A 16804-nucleotide genomic window follows, 5' to 3' on the forward strand; every position below is an offset into this window, starting at 1 on the left:
AGAAACGACAAAAACTGCTACATATAAGTACCTGGAAGAATGGATAGACAGATTTGTCTACAAACCTTTTAAGCGTGTATTCCTTGTAAAGGGGCTTGGAAGCTCTCCCAGTTGCATTGCCAGGGAGTAACTTGAATTAATTACAAACTCTGTCCCGATTGGTATTGTGAGCCCCTTAAACTAGAGACAAACTGGAGATTTTTTTTTTAAGAGCTCCAAAATCTAAGAAAAAATCGTTCGTTTCTCTTGGGGAAATAGGAAGGGAAATGGTTCCACAAAAGGGGTTGGGGGAACCCCTTCAGAGTTCTCACCTAAATGCATCCTCCCCCCGCCCCAGCCCCCGATCCTTTATTTCATCTGCATTTCTGGAAGTTTGAGAGAGCAGCTTTGCCTCCCCTGAACTGGAAGCTCGGGAAAGGAAAGAGTGCTCGGCCATGGAGATCATTTCTAGGTGTTTAAGGAGCAATGGGGTCCCTCCCATTCCCTCGTGGGGTTTTGTGGAAGGGTTTAGACGGGCAGAAAAAGCCAATCCAGCGAAATTCTTTAGCATTTACAGTGATGAGAACCACACACGCGCGCGACTCTGTCGATTGTTACATTTACTTCATGGTAGGGTAACACCTGCCTTTGTATGTTATTTCTTCCTACCTGATGGATCGGATAAGTATCTCATTAAAAGCCAGATAATCCTGATCCGGATCTGTTTCCTACTTTATTATTGTTTCCTCTTTCTGCGCTATCGCTCTATCTATTGCCCATTGCTCGATTTACAAGTCTATTATTCGTGTGGCGTCATTTCTAACTTCTCAATCTTTAGAGCTATCTTGTTTTTTTTTTTTTTAAAAAAACCATCAAAAGCAAATAAACATTTCGCTAGACAGAGCCCGGCAACGGAGCAAGAAATTTTAAATAAAAAAAATTTGAAAATCGGTGTAAAGGAAAGAGGGTTTGACAAATCTACTGATAAATCACTAAAACTTTGTCCTTGCCATTTAAACGGGGGGGGGGGAGGCATTCTTACTACTCCTGTCTGGTCTTCAGTATTTAGAGCACATTTAAATCATTCGTCCGTGGGTTTTTGTTTTTAAACATGCAGAAAAACTTTCTCAGCGTGAGGGGAACTAATGATTCAGTTAATTGTGAAAAAGCAAAAGTTTAAAAAAAAACCCCACAACCCCACACACATCAATCTAGACCTACCCCCTATTGGTAATAACCCCATTAAGAGTTTCATCAGTGGTGTAATGAAAGCAAACAGGGTGGAAATTATCTGTAAACAGTTGGATCTGGGCTGTAATTAATTCAGTGTCTCTTTTAATCAAACTGAAAGGAGATCAGGTTCCTTAGTCAGTGTGTGACATCACCCCAAAAGCACCCCAGCCAATGAGAAGGGCGGATGCTCAGACACGTGGCCCTGGCACCTTAAAAGAAGAAGAAGAAGAAGAAACCCAAACTTAAGGGACACAAGTTCGTTTTTTTAAAGGGGAACGTGTCACCCGCAGAGCCGGCGGGTCGAGCCTCTGTCCAAGGTGCTGAAACCGAGCCGCGCTCATACCGCCCCGTCCGCCTCCAGGAGGGCGGCCCAACCGCTTCGACACCATGGGTGCAGCCGCTCCCAGCCGCCCAGCCAGGCGCTTTCTGAGGTGCTGAAATCTCCATCCAGCCTCGTGTCGTTGGACCAGCCTGACTATCGAGCGCCAAAGCAGGATCCGGCCGAGGTGCTGGCAGGGCACCCCTCCCCCCTTCACACCCGCCGCCCCTTACCCCCCCACACACATTGATTTTTGAATCATTAACTAGTTACGGCGCTGAAAACCCCGTTGGGTCGATTTCCTCCCCTCCTCCTCCACCCTGCGGGCGCCGGAGTTCAGCGCTGATAGACGTATGGGGGGGGTGGAGTTAGGATTAAATCGAGGGGGGGTCCCCCCAAGCAAACTTTGACTTTTTAATCCTTTTTCTCTTCCTGTCTGTCTGTCTGTCTGTCTGTCTCTCCCCCTGACCGCAGCTGGCTGGGATGCTGAAGCAGGAGGGCTGAGCCTTGGATCTAATGCACCGCGCCCACGGGAATTGTTGGTCAACGGGCTACCTGGACCCCAGGTTGAACTTTGTCTTGCCCCAGCCCCACCCTCCCCCGCCAGGTCCGGACTGCCGGCCAATGTCCGCCTGAAAGGAGCCCGGTGTGAGCGATCGGCTGGGGCTGCGGGGCGAGCCTGGCCATGGAAGGCTCCAACGGATTTGGGATCGACTCCATCCTGTCCCACAGAGCGGGGAGCCCGGCCGTGCCCCAAGGAGACCCGCTGATGGGGGAGTGCAGGTCCCCCCTGGAACTAAGCCCCGGCTCCGAAGTCAGCAGCGGGTGCCCGTCTCCCCACTCGCCGGGGAAGGAATGCCTGGAGGCGGTGGCTCCCAGGCAAGGGGTGGCCGTGGGCTTGGAATCTCACCTCCAGCCGGGGCAGGGCTCGGCTCCTTCCCAATCCAGAACAGTGACCTCGTCTTTCCTAATCAGGGACATCCTAGCCGATTGCAAGCCCCTGGCAGCCTGCGCGCCTTACTCTAGCACCAATGGACAAAGCGGCCCAGAGCCGGCGGGGCGAATCCCGGCCAAACCCGGGGAGGACTTTAGAGAGAAAATGGACAAAAGTAGCAGCAACGCCTCGTCGGACTCTGAGTACAAAGGTAAGAGCCGAGGGGAGGCGAAAGCCCGAGCTACTGACCAGCTGCCCCCAGCCAGACATTAGAGCTGCCACATGCTTTGCTTTCAAAACATCCCTCCAGCCTTTCTTTTCACTCCTCGCTCTGCTGTGAAGGCATTTTAAAGAGCTTGACATTTCCTGCACTCCCCCTTCCCATCCTAGAAAGCGCTGTCCCTCTGTCTCTGGGAAAAGAATCGGGGGTGCTGGGGTGATTTTGGTTCCCTGTTATTTCTTGGGTGGGAGGGTGTGAATCTTGATTTGCTATTGAGCCCGTAGGTCGTGTCTGGGTGGAAGCTGATTCTTTACACCTCCCGCCGACAGTCCAGCAATCAGGAATAAATAATGAAAACTTCACAAAGCTTGAGTTTAAAACAATCAGGCCGAACTTTAAATAGTGGGGTGAGGAGGAGGGTGGGGGGATTTATAGCATCGGACTGAGGAATATTAAGATCACTTGGGGAGAAAAAATACAAATGAATCCGCTCCTTCGATTAAACCCGCAGAATTTCCTTGCCCCTGTAAAGATCTGAATAATTATGAATTTTGTGCCCCAGAACTCCATTAATATATTTTATTTTAGCAATTTCATTCTTTATTTTCAGGAAGTATTTGGCTAATCCATCACGCATAGAGAATTAACCTTTAGGCTCTTGGAATTTTGAGTCCGAACTATTTACAGATTAGAAGAGCCTGAAAGAAATGGTTGCCCAGCAAGTTAGATTTGTCCGTCGCTTTTAGACACGCGGGAAAGCTGTGCGAGTTTTTAAAAATAAGGCATTGTTTAAATAACGTCAGGGTGATCAGAATTAATTTCACTCCAATCCGTTCGAGAAGGATCAGCTATATTACCAAGCTGTACAAATGTGGGTAAGCTCCATCATGAAAGGAGGAAGAGATTCTTCTCATCCTAGTTAGTGAAAAACCCTGGCAGGAGACTGGGATTTTAACTTCACGTTATTGAGAGGGACATTCTATAACCCCCGTGGGTCGCTGGGTTTTTTTCCGGCTGTGTCTGATTGTGGTGTATCCTTGCAAGTGTATTCGGTCTCTCGCACTTTCTTTTAAAACTTTTAACATGGAAACATTACAAATCGCTAGTTCTAACCTCTGCACAAAGTCCACAAGGGACACAATCATTTTAAAGGGGCCGTTTGAAGTCTGCGCCGCTCAGATGGCAATAATGCATACTGGTACATCAGGCAGAATTAAAGTTTCTGCTGCAGACATTCCTAATTTCTGCATGTTGCGTTTATGGGTGACTGAAAGAAAGATTGAGGAATGTGGTAAAATAGGCCTGAATTTCCTTGGAAATAGAGAACTTTGATCTTCTCTGCTTGGCTGCTTCTTTATTTGTATATTTCTTAATAATGTTTTACCTACTGACCTCACGATTTGAATTATAATTAATTCCCATCCTCTATTTTACATCAGATAAAAAACCCCAACAGCAACAATTAAATATTAAATTCATTCATGGGGAAGTAAGGGAAATGTGCCTCTTTAAAAATATATTTTAGGTAGAAAACTATTTACCAAGCAGATTTTGGAAACTTTTTGAATATGCCCAAATGAAGCTGCATTTTATATTCTCATTCCTCTCACAATAAGCAGAAGTGAAATTTATCCGGCTGGGAACGAATAGAAATTGACTCCGGTCTTTTGAAGGAAGGTGATCAAATGGAAGTCAACATTGCAAGCATTTTTTTCCCTTTATTTTTAAATCCTGTCTCTCTTTTCAAAACTGCCAAGCTGCGAAAGAAACTAGGTAGAAAAATAAATGCACGCTTGTATCTCCCCGAAAGCAATAAATATAAACTATATATAGATTTGATCCTCAACCGGAAATTTTTCAAACCAATTTTTATCATGAAAGATTTCTTATCAAAGCCATGCACATCCAGGCTGCCCGCAAGTGGGAGCTGACAAATTGCATTTCATAGTAATCGATTAAATAATATATAATAATTAATAATAATAATACAATTAATAAAAGGCAACCCGCAGTAACCAGCCATTCCCCAGTGCAAGGCGGAGTCCGCAGTCAAAGACTGCTTTCCCCTTCCCTATCAGGAGAAACTCGTAGCTTGTGCGCTTACATTCGAATAAAATACAGCTGAACGGAAATACATTTAATGCATGAAATGGTAACAAGCTGTTTAATTGTTTAAAAATATAAGGCCCAGACCCAAAGATAGGACCTCTTACTCCGTTTTGAAGGTAGTCTTTCCCATTGATGTAAGTAAACCTGAACAAGGACTGAGAGCTCTATGATGCCATTGCTTTACGGACAGAGGCTACCGAGTTCAATGGGAGCGTTGTTTAAAACGTGCTGGCACACTATGCTCCTTGCGAAAGATTTCAGGATTGAGCCCAGATGAAAAATAAACGCTTCCCATGAGTTTCTATGCTGCCAAAACATACACTTTTTTTAAGTGAGGGGGAGAAAAAACCCTGATATATATAAGAAAAACTCCCTTAATAACTGAGCGAGCTTTTCTAAGAAATAGCTTTTAAGGGAGGTGTTTTATTTTACCTTCCGCACCGCATCTAAATATTGGGCTAAACATATTTTGGAGCTGTGTTGACTAGTCCTGGAGCAAATCAGAGAAACTCTTTTGTGGTCAGTTGGACTGAAATCCAAAGGGAAGTTCAGTGGCTAAACAGGGATTCTGGGAATCCGGGAGAACAATCGATTCCAAACTCAGTCATTTCTCTCTCTTTCTCTCTCTCTCTCTCTCTCTTTTTCCCAACTAACTTTTTTTGAGAAGTCCAAACTTTAATAATGTTTAAGTGTTTGGCTCAAATCCTGTTTCTCAAATTCCAATGGACGGCTAAGGAAATGCAGCTACATCTGCAATAACTTTAATGGCCAATCAAATAATCCCCAAAGTTTCTCCCCGATCGCTTCACCCTGAGACCTGAAATAAACATCGTGAAGATTCCATTGAAAGAGTGTTTCCCAAACTATCATCTTTTCAGAAGTCACAGGCTACTGGTTCCACCGGCCTGTATTTTATTTTATTTTTTGGGGGGAGAAGATGGGGGTGGGTGGGGGGTGTTTGTTTCGCCATTAAATGAAACAGAATCTCATGTTTAAGAGCTATTCAGTAGGTTTGGTTTCTATCTGGTCTGCTAGATTCTGGATTTCTGGTTGAAGGGTTTCGTTCCCTAGTGGCTCAATTAACCGGATTATTGTCTTCCTACAGAGAGAAATCAACTCGCATTCAACTACAGCCCTGTCACTTCTAAAACCTTTCACAATGAAATTCACCATAAAGCCCTGTAAAAACCTAATGCAGCCAATTTATATAAACTGAAGCTTTTTGTTACATAATCTCTTTCAGGAGGGGGGAAAACCAGAGCTTTTCTCGCTTAGATTTTCCAATCTAGTACAGATGTTTTCGGGTGTAAATCATTCTTTCTAGCCATCAGTGTCTCTGTAATATATTGATCGGCTTGTGTGTATATTATAGACACACAGAGACTTTCCTGCGTTAATGAACCATCAATAAAACATCTCATTAGGCATTTTAAAAGTTAAATCATGGCAAAAGCCTGGCCTCAGAGCGCCACTTCTCAAATGTTTCCTTCTACCCCTTTAAGGATTCCATTTGTCTTATGCCTTTGCACCATATGCCCCACTCAGATATATACGCATTTTTTTCGAGTATATTAACAATAATTTGTCAGTGAAAAGTGGCTCTTTTTAAGCATTACATGAATTAAAAAGTAGGCCGTGCTAACAAGCCCCACACTAACACCGAATCCGCAGCTCTCCAACTTTATGGTCAGCAAATCCAGATCCCACACACACACACACACACACTTGATTTTCCCTGTACAAACATAAACCGATTCATCATTGCAAGAACATTGGTCGGGTTGACTGGGGTAAACCTGGAGGAGATGGGGAAACTCCGTTGCCAGGCATTACAGTGGAGGAGGAAATGTAAAGGGACTCAATCAAAGAGCTCGCAGAATTATATTTTTTTTCAAATGAGGATTTCTACTAAAAGACAAAATACGGGTCAATCCTGGGTGTATCTTATACATACTCTGGATATATTAGCCTTTTCCCCAGGAATTCATTCGGTCGCTCGCTCGCTCTGTCTCTCTTTGAGCTGTATCTCTGGTATTCAAACGAAACATGTGCCATTGGCTACTATTCTCATATCCGGTCATGCCCAGCATTTGCTCTTATTTTTCCAACTTCTTCTGCATTACCTTCCTTCCGAGCAGCATGCCGTTTGAATCCCATCACCAACCTCACAGAGCCAAAATGCAGCAGTGATCGCAGAACACCCGGGCCTAGGAGAGAAGGCAAAAAACTCAGGGCAGACTCGCCCGCTTGCATTTGCAAAACCATAGCCGGGCAGGGTGTGTGCGTGTGATACTTATTTCTTTCTCTGCCTGAGCCTCTCTGCTCCTGCTGTTGCAAGGAAGCAACCCAGAGCCGCTTTGCATCACCTCTCTTTCTGTCCTGACACGATGTGCATTCTTTCTCCCCCTCTAGTGAAAGAAGAAGGGGACAGAGAAATCTCCAGCTCCAGGGACAGCCCCCCGGTGAGGCTGAAAAAGCCCCGCAAAGCCCGCACCGCCTTCACCGATCACCAGCTCGCCCAGCTGGAGCGGAGCTTTGAGAGGCAGAAATACCTGAGTGTGCAGGACAGGATGGAGCTGGCGGCCTCCCTCAACCTCACTGACACCCAAGTGAAAACGTGGTACCAGAACAGAAGGTAAAAACAACCCAGCGCAAATCTCCCTGATTCCCCCACCCCGCCGTCCCCCGGACCCAGGGGAGCTCCGGGGGCAGCCTCTGGGCCCACAGCATCTTCCGCAGAGATGCACTAAATAGGCTTTCCCAAAAAGACACCAGCTAGGAAGTGGCTTTGAAGAGAGTCCCTGAAAGCCCCCAGGTTTCCCAGCGCGTCCGAAGTGGAAGGTTTGAAGGGCGGGGGCACAGTTCGCTGGGCGGCCAGGTCCCGGGCTGCAGAGGGCTGAGCGGGGACCATCGGCTGCAGCGCGGTTTTATCTGGCAAAGCTAAAAGAATGGGTCTGAATGCAGGCTGCAAAGGCCAGGCCCGAGGGGATGGGCGGCTGAAAGCACAGCGGGGATTTGCGAACCGCAGCCGGACGCCTCCGCTTTGGCAGGTTTAAAAATAGCAACCACAGGAAGACAGACAGACCCTTATCTTTAACACCAAACCTCCCCGAGCGAGAGCCGAGGACATCCGCCCGTGTAGCAACCAGCAGCCCGGCTGGGCGCCAAGGAAAGCGGGCGCGGGGGGGGGGGAAGGGTGGCATGGACCGACTATGGCCCAGGTGCAGACAGACAAGCTTCCTGGGTCACTTTGCTACTCAGGAACCCGGCTCCCGAAGGGCAGCCCAAGGGCAACCGGGCAGGAACCCCTCCTTGATTTGGCCATCCCAGCGCGGACGCCGCAAGGCAAGCCCTGGAAGACCTGCCCCCAAACACCAGCGAAGTGAATAGCTAGGTGGGGGTGCAATGGGCGACAATACCTGTGTCTGCGTGAAAGCAGAACCCGCCCCCCTCCCACCCAAAGCCTGGGTAATAGGGATGAAGATGAGCCGCCCAGCCACGGGCACATGGGGCCGGAAAGGCAGAGAGCAGCCCCTTGGCTCCTTTAACACCGGGCCTTGCCGCGGTCTAGCGAAGCAACACGTGTCTTCCTCGTCTCCTTTTAATATTCACTTGCTTAAAAAACAAAACACCAGCAGCAATTGCCCTCTTCCCCCCCTCCCCCCCGCGGTGCTATCCTTGTGGGTCTCCTATTCCCAGCCCCCCCCATCCAGGTAGCAGGAAGCCCCCCCCCCCAACAACCGTTCAGGAAAAAGGAAGAAATGTCCTTTTCGATAAACACAACAGCATAACACATCAGCCCATTAATAATAAATCCCGGGCATCCATAATTAACGCCAGTTACGGTAATTACACAATTATGATGATGATGAATAATTTAAGGATGGAAATGGGTCTAGCGCGTCAGCGACAAAACTGTCAAAGGCTCGGGACGTCGGCGGCGCTCGGCTGATCCCCGGCCGCCTGCCCCGACGTGCCTCCCGGGGCTCGGACCCCCTGCTCCGGCCATTGTCTGGAGAACAATCGTCATCGCAACAAAAGGAGCAGCAAACGCGTCTGGGTTTCAGCATGACCCGCTGCCCAGTAAAGTGCAGCCTGTTTCTGGGCGCCGGGGCGGCTCTGTTCTTCCATTCGAAGGACGCAAAATGAAATCGCCCAGCTCCGAGGCTGCTCCTTGGGGTAGTTTATTCTCTCTCTTTTCCACCCCCAGAGAGAAAGCGATGTGGGTATTTCTCAGGTCGGGTCTGATCAATGCTTTAATATTGCCATTTAGAAACCGATCACAACATTTGCTTTTTTGCGGGGGGGGGGGGAAGGAACAAGAACAAATCTGGTGAGAGTTTATTTCCTCCGTTTAAGGTTATTTATTTGGTTTCAACTAAACTCCTAAGGCTGCTATAAAAAATTCCAGGTGCTATTTCTCTCCCCAGATTTCCAAAAGGCCTTGCGCGAATTCAATCTTCTTTCTAGCTTCATCTGAAACCTGAACTTTTTAAACACCGGTTTAAATTTGGTTTAAGTGATTTTCAGGTGGTTGTGTGAAAGTTTTAAGAACCCAGCGCACTGATTAGAAACCAACAAGAATCCAAATGTCTGAGAGGGCCGAACTCTTCAGGAGTGTGTGTGATTATATCTTAGCATGTGATCATCATATATGATCACATCAGATAGATAGATAGATAGATAATCACCTGCCTGAGCTGGCAAATTAGAGATGGATGTTTCCAATCACTGTAGATCAGCGTATGTGCGGTTACATGTTACCATGTGTTGTGATCACATATTATCATTAATTATTATTACACACACAGTATAGCAGAGAGTATGTCTGATACCATTTGCCTGAGCTGAAAAAATATATTCAGGCAACTGGTATCAGAGACTATCTGATATATTATATACTTGTGTGTAACTAATAATAATAATACCTCTCTTATGATCACAACACGCAATAAAATATACACATATTGCCCGTGGGGCATAGCTGGCATTGCACTGCTAACATACTATTCTATACGTGGGCTTGCACAAATAGAGGGCAATTAATACTCTTGTCAATTTCCCCTTCCCCCACCACTTCACGTTAATATTCACAAAGTTAACATCCAGAGAGTCCACCCCCGTTCCTGGCCGTAGGGGTAATAAGTCGCTGCGGGAAGAGGATTTGGGTTCTGGAAACAATCGTCAGATCAATAAAAAGAACAGGAGGACTTGTGGCACCTTAGAGACTAACACAGTTATTTGAGCATAAGCTTTGGTAGGCTACAGCTCACTTCCTCGGCTGCATAGAATGGAACACGCAGATCAATGATTGTGTGGTGTTGTGTGTTCAGCACAGGAGTGTGTGTGGGTGAGAGATTCCGCAGCTTTCACCCAAACTATATCAGGTGTGGGCGCTGCAAATCTCTCCCACCTGTGACTGCAGGAGTCTCCAAGGGCTGGGCTGCTCCTGAGAGAACCGGGGCTGGAGAGTTGCAAACTCTGAAGTAGCTAGAAGGGGGGGGGAGGGGTCAGGTTTCTTGCCCAGGGGAAGCCAGCGGCTGGGCCACGTCTGCTCAGTCGGAGGAGTGGGGTGCACCCCAGGCCTGCGGGGCTGTTTTTCTGTAGCATGTTGGCTCTCTCCTGACCCGCGTATCTTGGCTTCCCTCCCCAGGACCAAGTGGAAGAGGCAGACAGCAGTGGGACTGGAGCTACTGGCAGAAGCTGGGAATTATTCAGCCCTCCAGCGAATGTTCCCATCTCCCTATTTCTACCCGCAGAGCTTGGTCTCCAACCTGGACCCCGGAGCGGCCCTCTATCTATACCGCGGTCCCAGCGCCCCTCCCCCGGCTTTGCAGAGACCTTTGGTACCCCGGATCCTCATTCACGGACTGCAGGGGGGTAGCGAGCCGCCCCCGCCTTTGCCCCCCCTGGCAGGCGTCCTCCCGCGGGCGGCTCAACCGCGGTGAAGCGCCGAGCTCGCAGCAATGCCCGCTGCCAAGGAAGCCCCGAGGCCCCCTCTGCTCCCTTGCGTAGACCGCCCTGACCATCGGAAACTGTGCACCGAGCCTGGGGGCGGGGGGGAGAGGCGGGCCGGATCCTTGGCACTTCAACCCCCGCCTAGCCACCCCACAAAACCATCCTGCACCCTAACGGAGCCAGAGCAACTTGGAGAGGAACAACGCATCAAAGGAAAATCTCTCTCGCTCTTTCGATGGGGTTCGTGATCCGCGCTGCCTGGCCTGGAAGGGGGTGAGAGATCGCCTTCCGAGCAATGGAGAAAGGGAACCTAACTAACAACAACTCAAACTTCATGGAAAGCATCTGTTCAACTCTGGGGTGGGCGGGAGACACGGAGGAGCTAGGAGGAAACGACACAAATAGACAAATCTTTGGGACGGCCCAGACACAGACGATTCGCTCGCTTCCGAAAGACCTTTCAGTATTGAAGACTATCCTCCTTAAAAACACTGAGGGGATACAATTCCCCCCCCTACACACATGCACACAACACAGATTTTTTCGGCTCCCCCCCCTTTTTTGCTTATTGAGGCCTACCTGCCCCCCCCCCTCCCGCTTTCTAGCGCTAAATTTTGCCACACACACAAAGGAGACTTGTTTCAGAGTAGCAGGCATGTTAGTCTGTATCCCCCAAAAGAACAGGAGGACTTGTGGCACCTGAGAGACTAACACATTTATCTAAGCATAAGCTTGGGTGAGCTACCGCTCACTTCAGCGGATGCATGCAGTGGAAAATACAGTGGGGAAATTTATTTAGCCAGAGAACATGAAACAATGGGTGTTCATAAATTTGTTAGTTTCTCAGGTGCCACAAGTTCTCCTTTTCTTTTTAAAGGAGACTTGGGGACAGCTAATACCCAAAGATCGAATAAGGAATCTCCACAAGCTGCAGAATTCAGAAACGTTCCTCCTTCGGACGGAGCTAGTTTGAAGAGAGGAACTGAATTAATCTGATAAATAAGCCATTTTCTTTTTTTTAAAAAAGAGCCGTATTACATTTTAAAGGATCAATAACAAGACGAGGTTTAGGCCCGAGGATCCTGTGTGTAGGAGACACACCGTTAAACACATCTCATGCATCCGATGAAGTGAGCTGTAGCTCACGAAAGCTTATGCTCTAATAAATTTGTTAGTCTCTAAGGTGCCACAAGTCCTCCTTTTCTTTCATCTCACGTTTTGTTTCCATTCAAAGAATTCACTGCGTTCCAATTATATAGCGGCTTGAAGCTTTCTTTCACCAGTAGGACCAGCTCCTGGCTAACTTCAGGCTGGAGTTTCCCAGTTCCTTGCAGTTCCAAACACACTTCCTCGAAAGAAAGAAAGAGACTTCCCTCATGCTAAACACGCGCCCGACTTCAGTGGTTTTTGCCTGAGCAAGGACTGGAGGATGAGGCAAAGGTAATTGCAAATAAACTAGCTCATCTGAGCATGGCTCCTAATTTGTTTGTTCCCAAGTATTATCCATTCTCCTTTCTGCCATCCCCAGGCCGCGCTTTGCGATAGGGCATCCGTTCCTGGCCTTTGTATGTAACGATTCTACTCGTGCAGAAATGGTGGTAGGTAGGCGGGTGGCCCGCGTGTGCTGACATGAAACATGCAACATCTGGCCCCTCATTAGATCCATAATGAACAGCTCGGAGCTCGCCCCATGGCACCGACCCATTGGATCGCAGTGTTACTTAGCGTAAGAGGAGCCCTTTCATGCTAACCCGAGAGTTCCCGAAAGTATGTAACTAAGGAAAGATTGTAAATACTTGTGTGCAAAATGTATATGAATTATTTATTTGTGAACCCCGAGGACGTATTTGTGTAAGTGATTCTTGTCAGTCTGTATTCCCGGGTTCTCCTGTCTGGACTTTGCAAGGAAAAGAAGCGAAGGAGAATTCGGCTTTAAAGAGATAAGAAAAGAAAAACAAAACAAAACTCTGGCGCTCTCTCTTTTTTTTTTTTTTAAATGTGGAAATAAACTTCTTTACAAACAAGCAGATCCAGTCATTCGAGGGCTTTTTTTATGCTGTTTACTCTGGCTGACCAAAGAAGCCGAAGGGAAGGGGGTGGGGGAGAAGTTTCCACGATTCTCACCCACGGGTAAACGTATTTTGGCCACTCAAAGAGGGGGCCTGATTCTGCTGGGTTGTAACTCCACCCGCTCAAGAGAGGTCACTGCTGATTTACATCCGTGTCAGAGAAAGGAGACTCATCCCTGACTGCAAGGGAGTCACTCCGGATTTCTACCCCTGGGAGAGGGGAATCAGGCCCTCTGACTCCACAGCCACTCCCGATTTAGACTCCGGCAGGATCAGCCCCAGAGGAAACCCAAGCAGCGCCACAGTGCTGGCATGTGGGGAGCAGAGCCGGCAGCCCCCTTGTCCCGGCCCCTCGCACCTTGCGGGGTGGTGGGTGGAGGAGCCCTGGCGCAGGGCTAGCCGCGGTCCTGGTGAATTATTAACGCTAATCTTAAGTGTGTAATTGCCTAAGTGCTTTAAATGATCGCTTTGGAAAATGGATTGTTTCCACCCTTTAAAAGTGTCGCTCATCTGGCTGCAGCCAGCTAGCCCAGCAGCTGGTCACCGGGACAGGCTGGGAGCGGCTACCCGTCCCGGGGACCTGACAGATGGGCTGCGAGGCTTAGCCCTGGGCCGCCCCCCCGGCCAACCTGTGGGCCAGGCTCCTTGCACAACTCCCGTCTGAGCGCACGCTGCCCTTCCCGTGCATGGTTGGGGGGAACCCTAGATTGCAGCAGGTCCTAGGTCCCCGGCCATCCCCTCCCACAACCCAGCTCTGCAAACTTCTCAGCACAGAGCCCAGGCCAAGACTAGCACCCATCATCTGTCACCCCCACCACTAACCACCCCAATGACCCCCGGCTGCAGCGTGGTGGGCCCCACGCTTCCCCTCGGCCGCTAGCACCGCGCCCCCGGGGGCGCCCTGATGGGACCTTACCTCGGGCAGGGCGAATTGCTGTTGATCAAAAACAACCAGCCCCTGCAGCAGCAGTGATTACTACAGCAAGGGGCGCTGGGAAAGGGGGGGACCCGGCTAGGCCAGGGATCTCTATGTAAATGGCAACAATGAAGAGATCTAGGGGAGGATGGGGTGGTGGAAAAAGCCTTCTAAGAAATAACACCCAGAATCTCACAGGCCTAAGGAACGCCAGATCCAGAGCTGACCCTGTTTCTATTTTGTTTTGTTTTGTATTCTTCCTGACAGTATGTCGGCATTGTTATAATTTTGCAAAATGCACAGCAACTAATTAAGTCAAGCAGCCCCCTTGCCTTTGTGGAGGGTGCTGTTTCTTTGCATCTGAATGGTGGGGTTTGGTAAATCCCCGGCTCTGGATGGGAGGGATTGTCCCCAGCTCAGGGTTAATGAAGTGGGAAAGGAGTCTCTCAGAGCAGCATGCAAACAAAACCCCCCATGCAACAAACCCCAGTCCAAAATCCTACATGGATTGACTTAAACCCAGGGGATAAGTGCTTTAAATTAATCTCATTGAATAAGAATGAGACCAAACAACACTCTTTAAAATCATATTAAAAATCTATCAAAGGACAACTTGCACTGGGTGTGCTTTTCATTTTGTGAGAGTGAAGGCAGAGAAAATACAGCAACCTTTCTTACATTTACCCAGCAGGAATGTAAATCAAAGACATTCTCTAATATTTAATTGTCCTTGTACCTCCTAGCAGATTGCATCTCTTACATTAATGAAGTACAGCACTTCCCTACAAGTTTAGAATGGCAATATTTAAATTTGTTTTGCTAATTCACACCTGGAAGAAGCTGGAAACCTCCATGGTAAAGTAGATTTTAACCAGCCTATTAAAATATTAACTAGCATGTTTGTGCTAAAATTACTGCAGTAGGAGAAACCAAGGCTACAGTCCAAAAGAAATATCAAGCTTAGGGAATAGGAACTGACCAAACTAGAGTCCTTCTGGTAAAGAAAGTGGAGAGGTGTTGAAGGTTACAGCTGTTTCCTTAAGGGAGCTTTAATAGTCACAGTAAAAGAAAGTTTATTTTTTAAAATCACAATTTAGTGAAAACACCACACTGAGTATATGCCCTTTATAATAATGAAGCATATGTTCCATGTAAATAGCACCTTCTGTAAGAGGATCCCAAAGTGCTTTGAAACCATTAAAACATTTAACCTCACACTACCCTTCTGAGGTAGGATATTATCATTTTACATATGGGGAAACTGAGGCATTGGGCGGGGGAAGAGATTGCCCAAAGAAATCATAGAGCAAGTCTGTGTCAGAGGTGGACATAGAATTCAGCAGCATCAAGTCTTAGTTCTGTGCTTTAGCCACAAGACTATCTTTCCCCAATATACTGAAAATTGGAATGCAATGGTCCTCAGGACAGGGCCTGCTTTATTACTAGCTGTTTGTACAACATCTTGCCAAGTGCAGCTGCAATCCTGGGCTCTACTCTTAACGCAAAGAATTAAACCCCTGGAGAATTCTTAGTGGAATTAAACCTGGTGCAATGGCTTTAAAACAAAACAAAAAAACTTTTGAAATCAAATGCTGGATGAGATGTATCAGTGATGTGAAAGAAACCAGCTACAAGACTACAACTGTTCTAGTCCAAGGATTATTTTTCCCCAAGGGTCAAGATTTTCCTTGACAAACATTTCATTAATCTTTTGCTTTCTGTTCACAGTTTGGGTTCTGAAACATCAACAAATTAGTACAATTGCCAGGCAAAATGCAATCTAGGTTTCCAAGCACAGGAAGGATCTTTTGTCCAACTTTGTGGTCCATCTTCATTCTTTGCTCTTTCGGTTTTAAGGGAGCTGTCTGCAGGAGGAATGGATGACAAGTGGGCTAACCCCAGCTCCCATTTAGAACACGGTAAAACTGAAGCAACTCCATTAAAGTCAGTAAGATTACTCTGCATCCCAGCCAGTCTATATGAGATCAGAGTCTGGCCTATTGTTTATACTGTATCAGCAGTGATTCACTTAAGGACATATACATGCCTGTGGATCATTAGTCTGTTCCTTTCTCAATGCAGGGACTGTCAATGATCCTTTCTAACAGTTGACTTCAGGTGTAAACAGGTGCAACTATTATGCCAAATGCTGGAACAAGGTCACAGCCTGAGTGGTCTGCAGAGACTGAAGGAATACCCCCATCCCCTCCATTCCAGACCACAGATCAGCAGAATCATCACGCTGCAGCGGCTCTCCATCAAAGGTATTTATAAGGCACCTATTACCCTAGCATCTAAGCACTGAACAAAATTATGCTGAAGCACGAGTCCAGAACAAATGGTGTTTCTCTCTCTACTCCCCTGGGTTACAGAGGAATGAGAATTTGGATGGGCAGGGAAGTTTTGCTGTTTTGTTTTTAATTACAGGCATTGGCCCTGGGGAAAGGTTTTACAGCAAAGGTGTGTCTTCAACTTAGATCTGAACATGCTTAGCCTGATCTTCTGGAAAGGAAGCCCCAAGTGGAGCCCTATCACCAACAGCACCTCCCCCTGCCAGCATCTGAGAGGTGAAATCTGGGGCATTTCAAATACCTGCGCAGTGTAGCTGTCTTGGAGGGTCTCAGAGGCAGTCTCTGCTGGAACCAGGCCCCAGCCCAAAGGTACATTAGGAGCAGAACCTTGAATTCTCTTCTGAAGCGAATGGGGAGTCAGTGGAGATCAAAAACACCCACGGGATGATGCACCAACTTCAGCTTTCTTGGGATGGTTCCACTTAGCCTCTGGGAGAGTAAGAATTTCTAGTCTGCCCCAATTGTGCAGCACAATTGTACCAGTCCCACCCAGGCAGGGCCCTTTCTGACCTTGAAAAGAGAGTAGGATCTGGCCCCTTACTTGGCCCTATGCCAGACACAGACAAAGATATGGTCACTGCCCCATCTTACAATCTTAGATCTTACAATCTAAATAAACATGAGTCCAAAGATGTAAGCGAGAAGGTGCAAGAGTGTTTTTTAGAATGAGAATTCCAGGCTCCATCCACACACCAGGAACAGTGTGGATTGTAAGG

General features: G+C 47.6%; 1 protein-coding gene across 2 annotated transcripts; it reads left to right on the plus strand.

Annotated features, from left to right (window-relative positions):
• The first annotated feature begins 1444 nt into the window (after positions 1-1444).
• Positions 1445-10952, plus strand: BARHL1 (BarH like homeobox 1). 2 transcript variants are annotated; one of them, XM_038374861.2, is made up of 4 exons: positions 1445-1718; positions 2006-2676; positions 7207-7429; positions 10448-10952. In XM_038374861.2, exons 2-4 carry the CDS (start codon positions 2217-2219, stop codon positions 10740-10742), a joined length of 978 nt encoding a protein of 325 aa, XP_038230789.1. In that variant the 5' UTR covers positions 1445-1718; positions 2006-2216; the 3' UTR covers positions 10743-10952. The 2 variants fall into 2 exon arrangements, with proteins under 2 accessions (XP_038230789.1, XP_043354926.1); XM_043498991.1 differs by lacking the exon at positions 1445-1718 and having other exon boundaries at positions 1993-2676.
• The last annotated feature ends 5852 nt before the right edge of the window (positions 10953-16804 follow it).

The sequence above is a fragment of the Dermochelys coriacea genome, chromosome 16 (genome assembly GCF_009764565.3).
Source record: "Dermochelys coriacea isolate rDerCor1 chromosome 16, rDerCor1.pri.v4, whole genome shotgun sequence".
NCBI classification, from domain to species: domain Eukaryota; kingdom Metazoa; phylum Chordata; order Testudines; family Dermochelyidae; genus Dermochelys; species Dermochelys coriacea.

Bases quoted from the DNA above. Each gene is read 5' to 3' on its own strand.
- BARHL1 (XM_038374861.2), top strand. From the start codon at position 2,217: ATGGAAGGCTCCAACGGATTTGGGATCGACTCCATCCTGTCCCACAGA. The intron at 2,677-7,206 runs GTAAGAGCCGAG...CTCCCCCTCTAG, and splicing joins GTCGGACTCTGAGTACAAAG to TGAAAGAAGAAGGGGACAGA. The intron at 7,430-10,447 runs GTAAAAACAACC...TTCCCTCCCCAG, and splicing joins ACGTGGTACCAGAACAGAAG to GACCAAGTGGAAGAGGCAGA.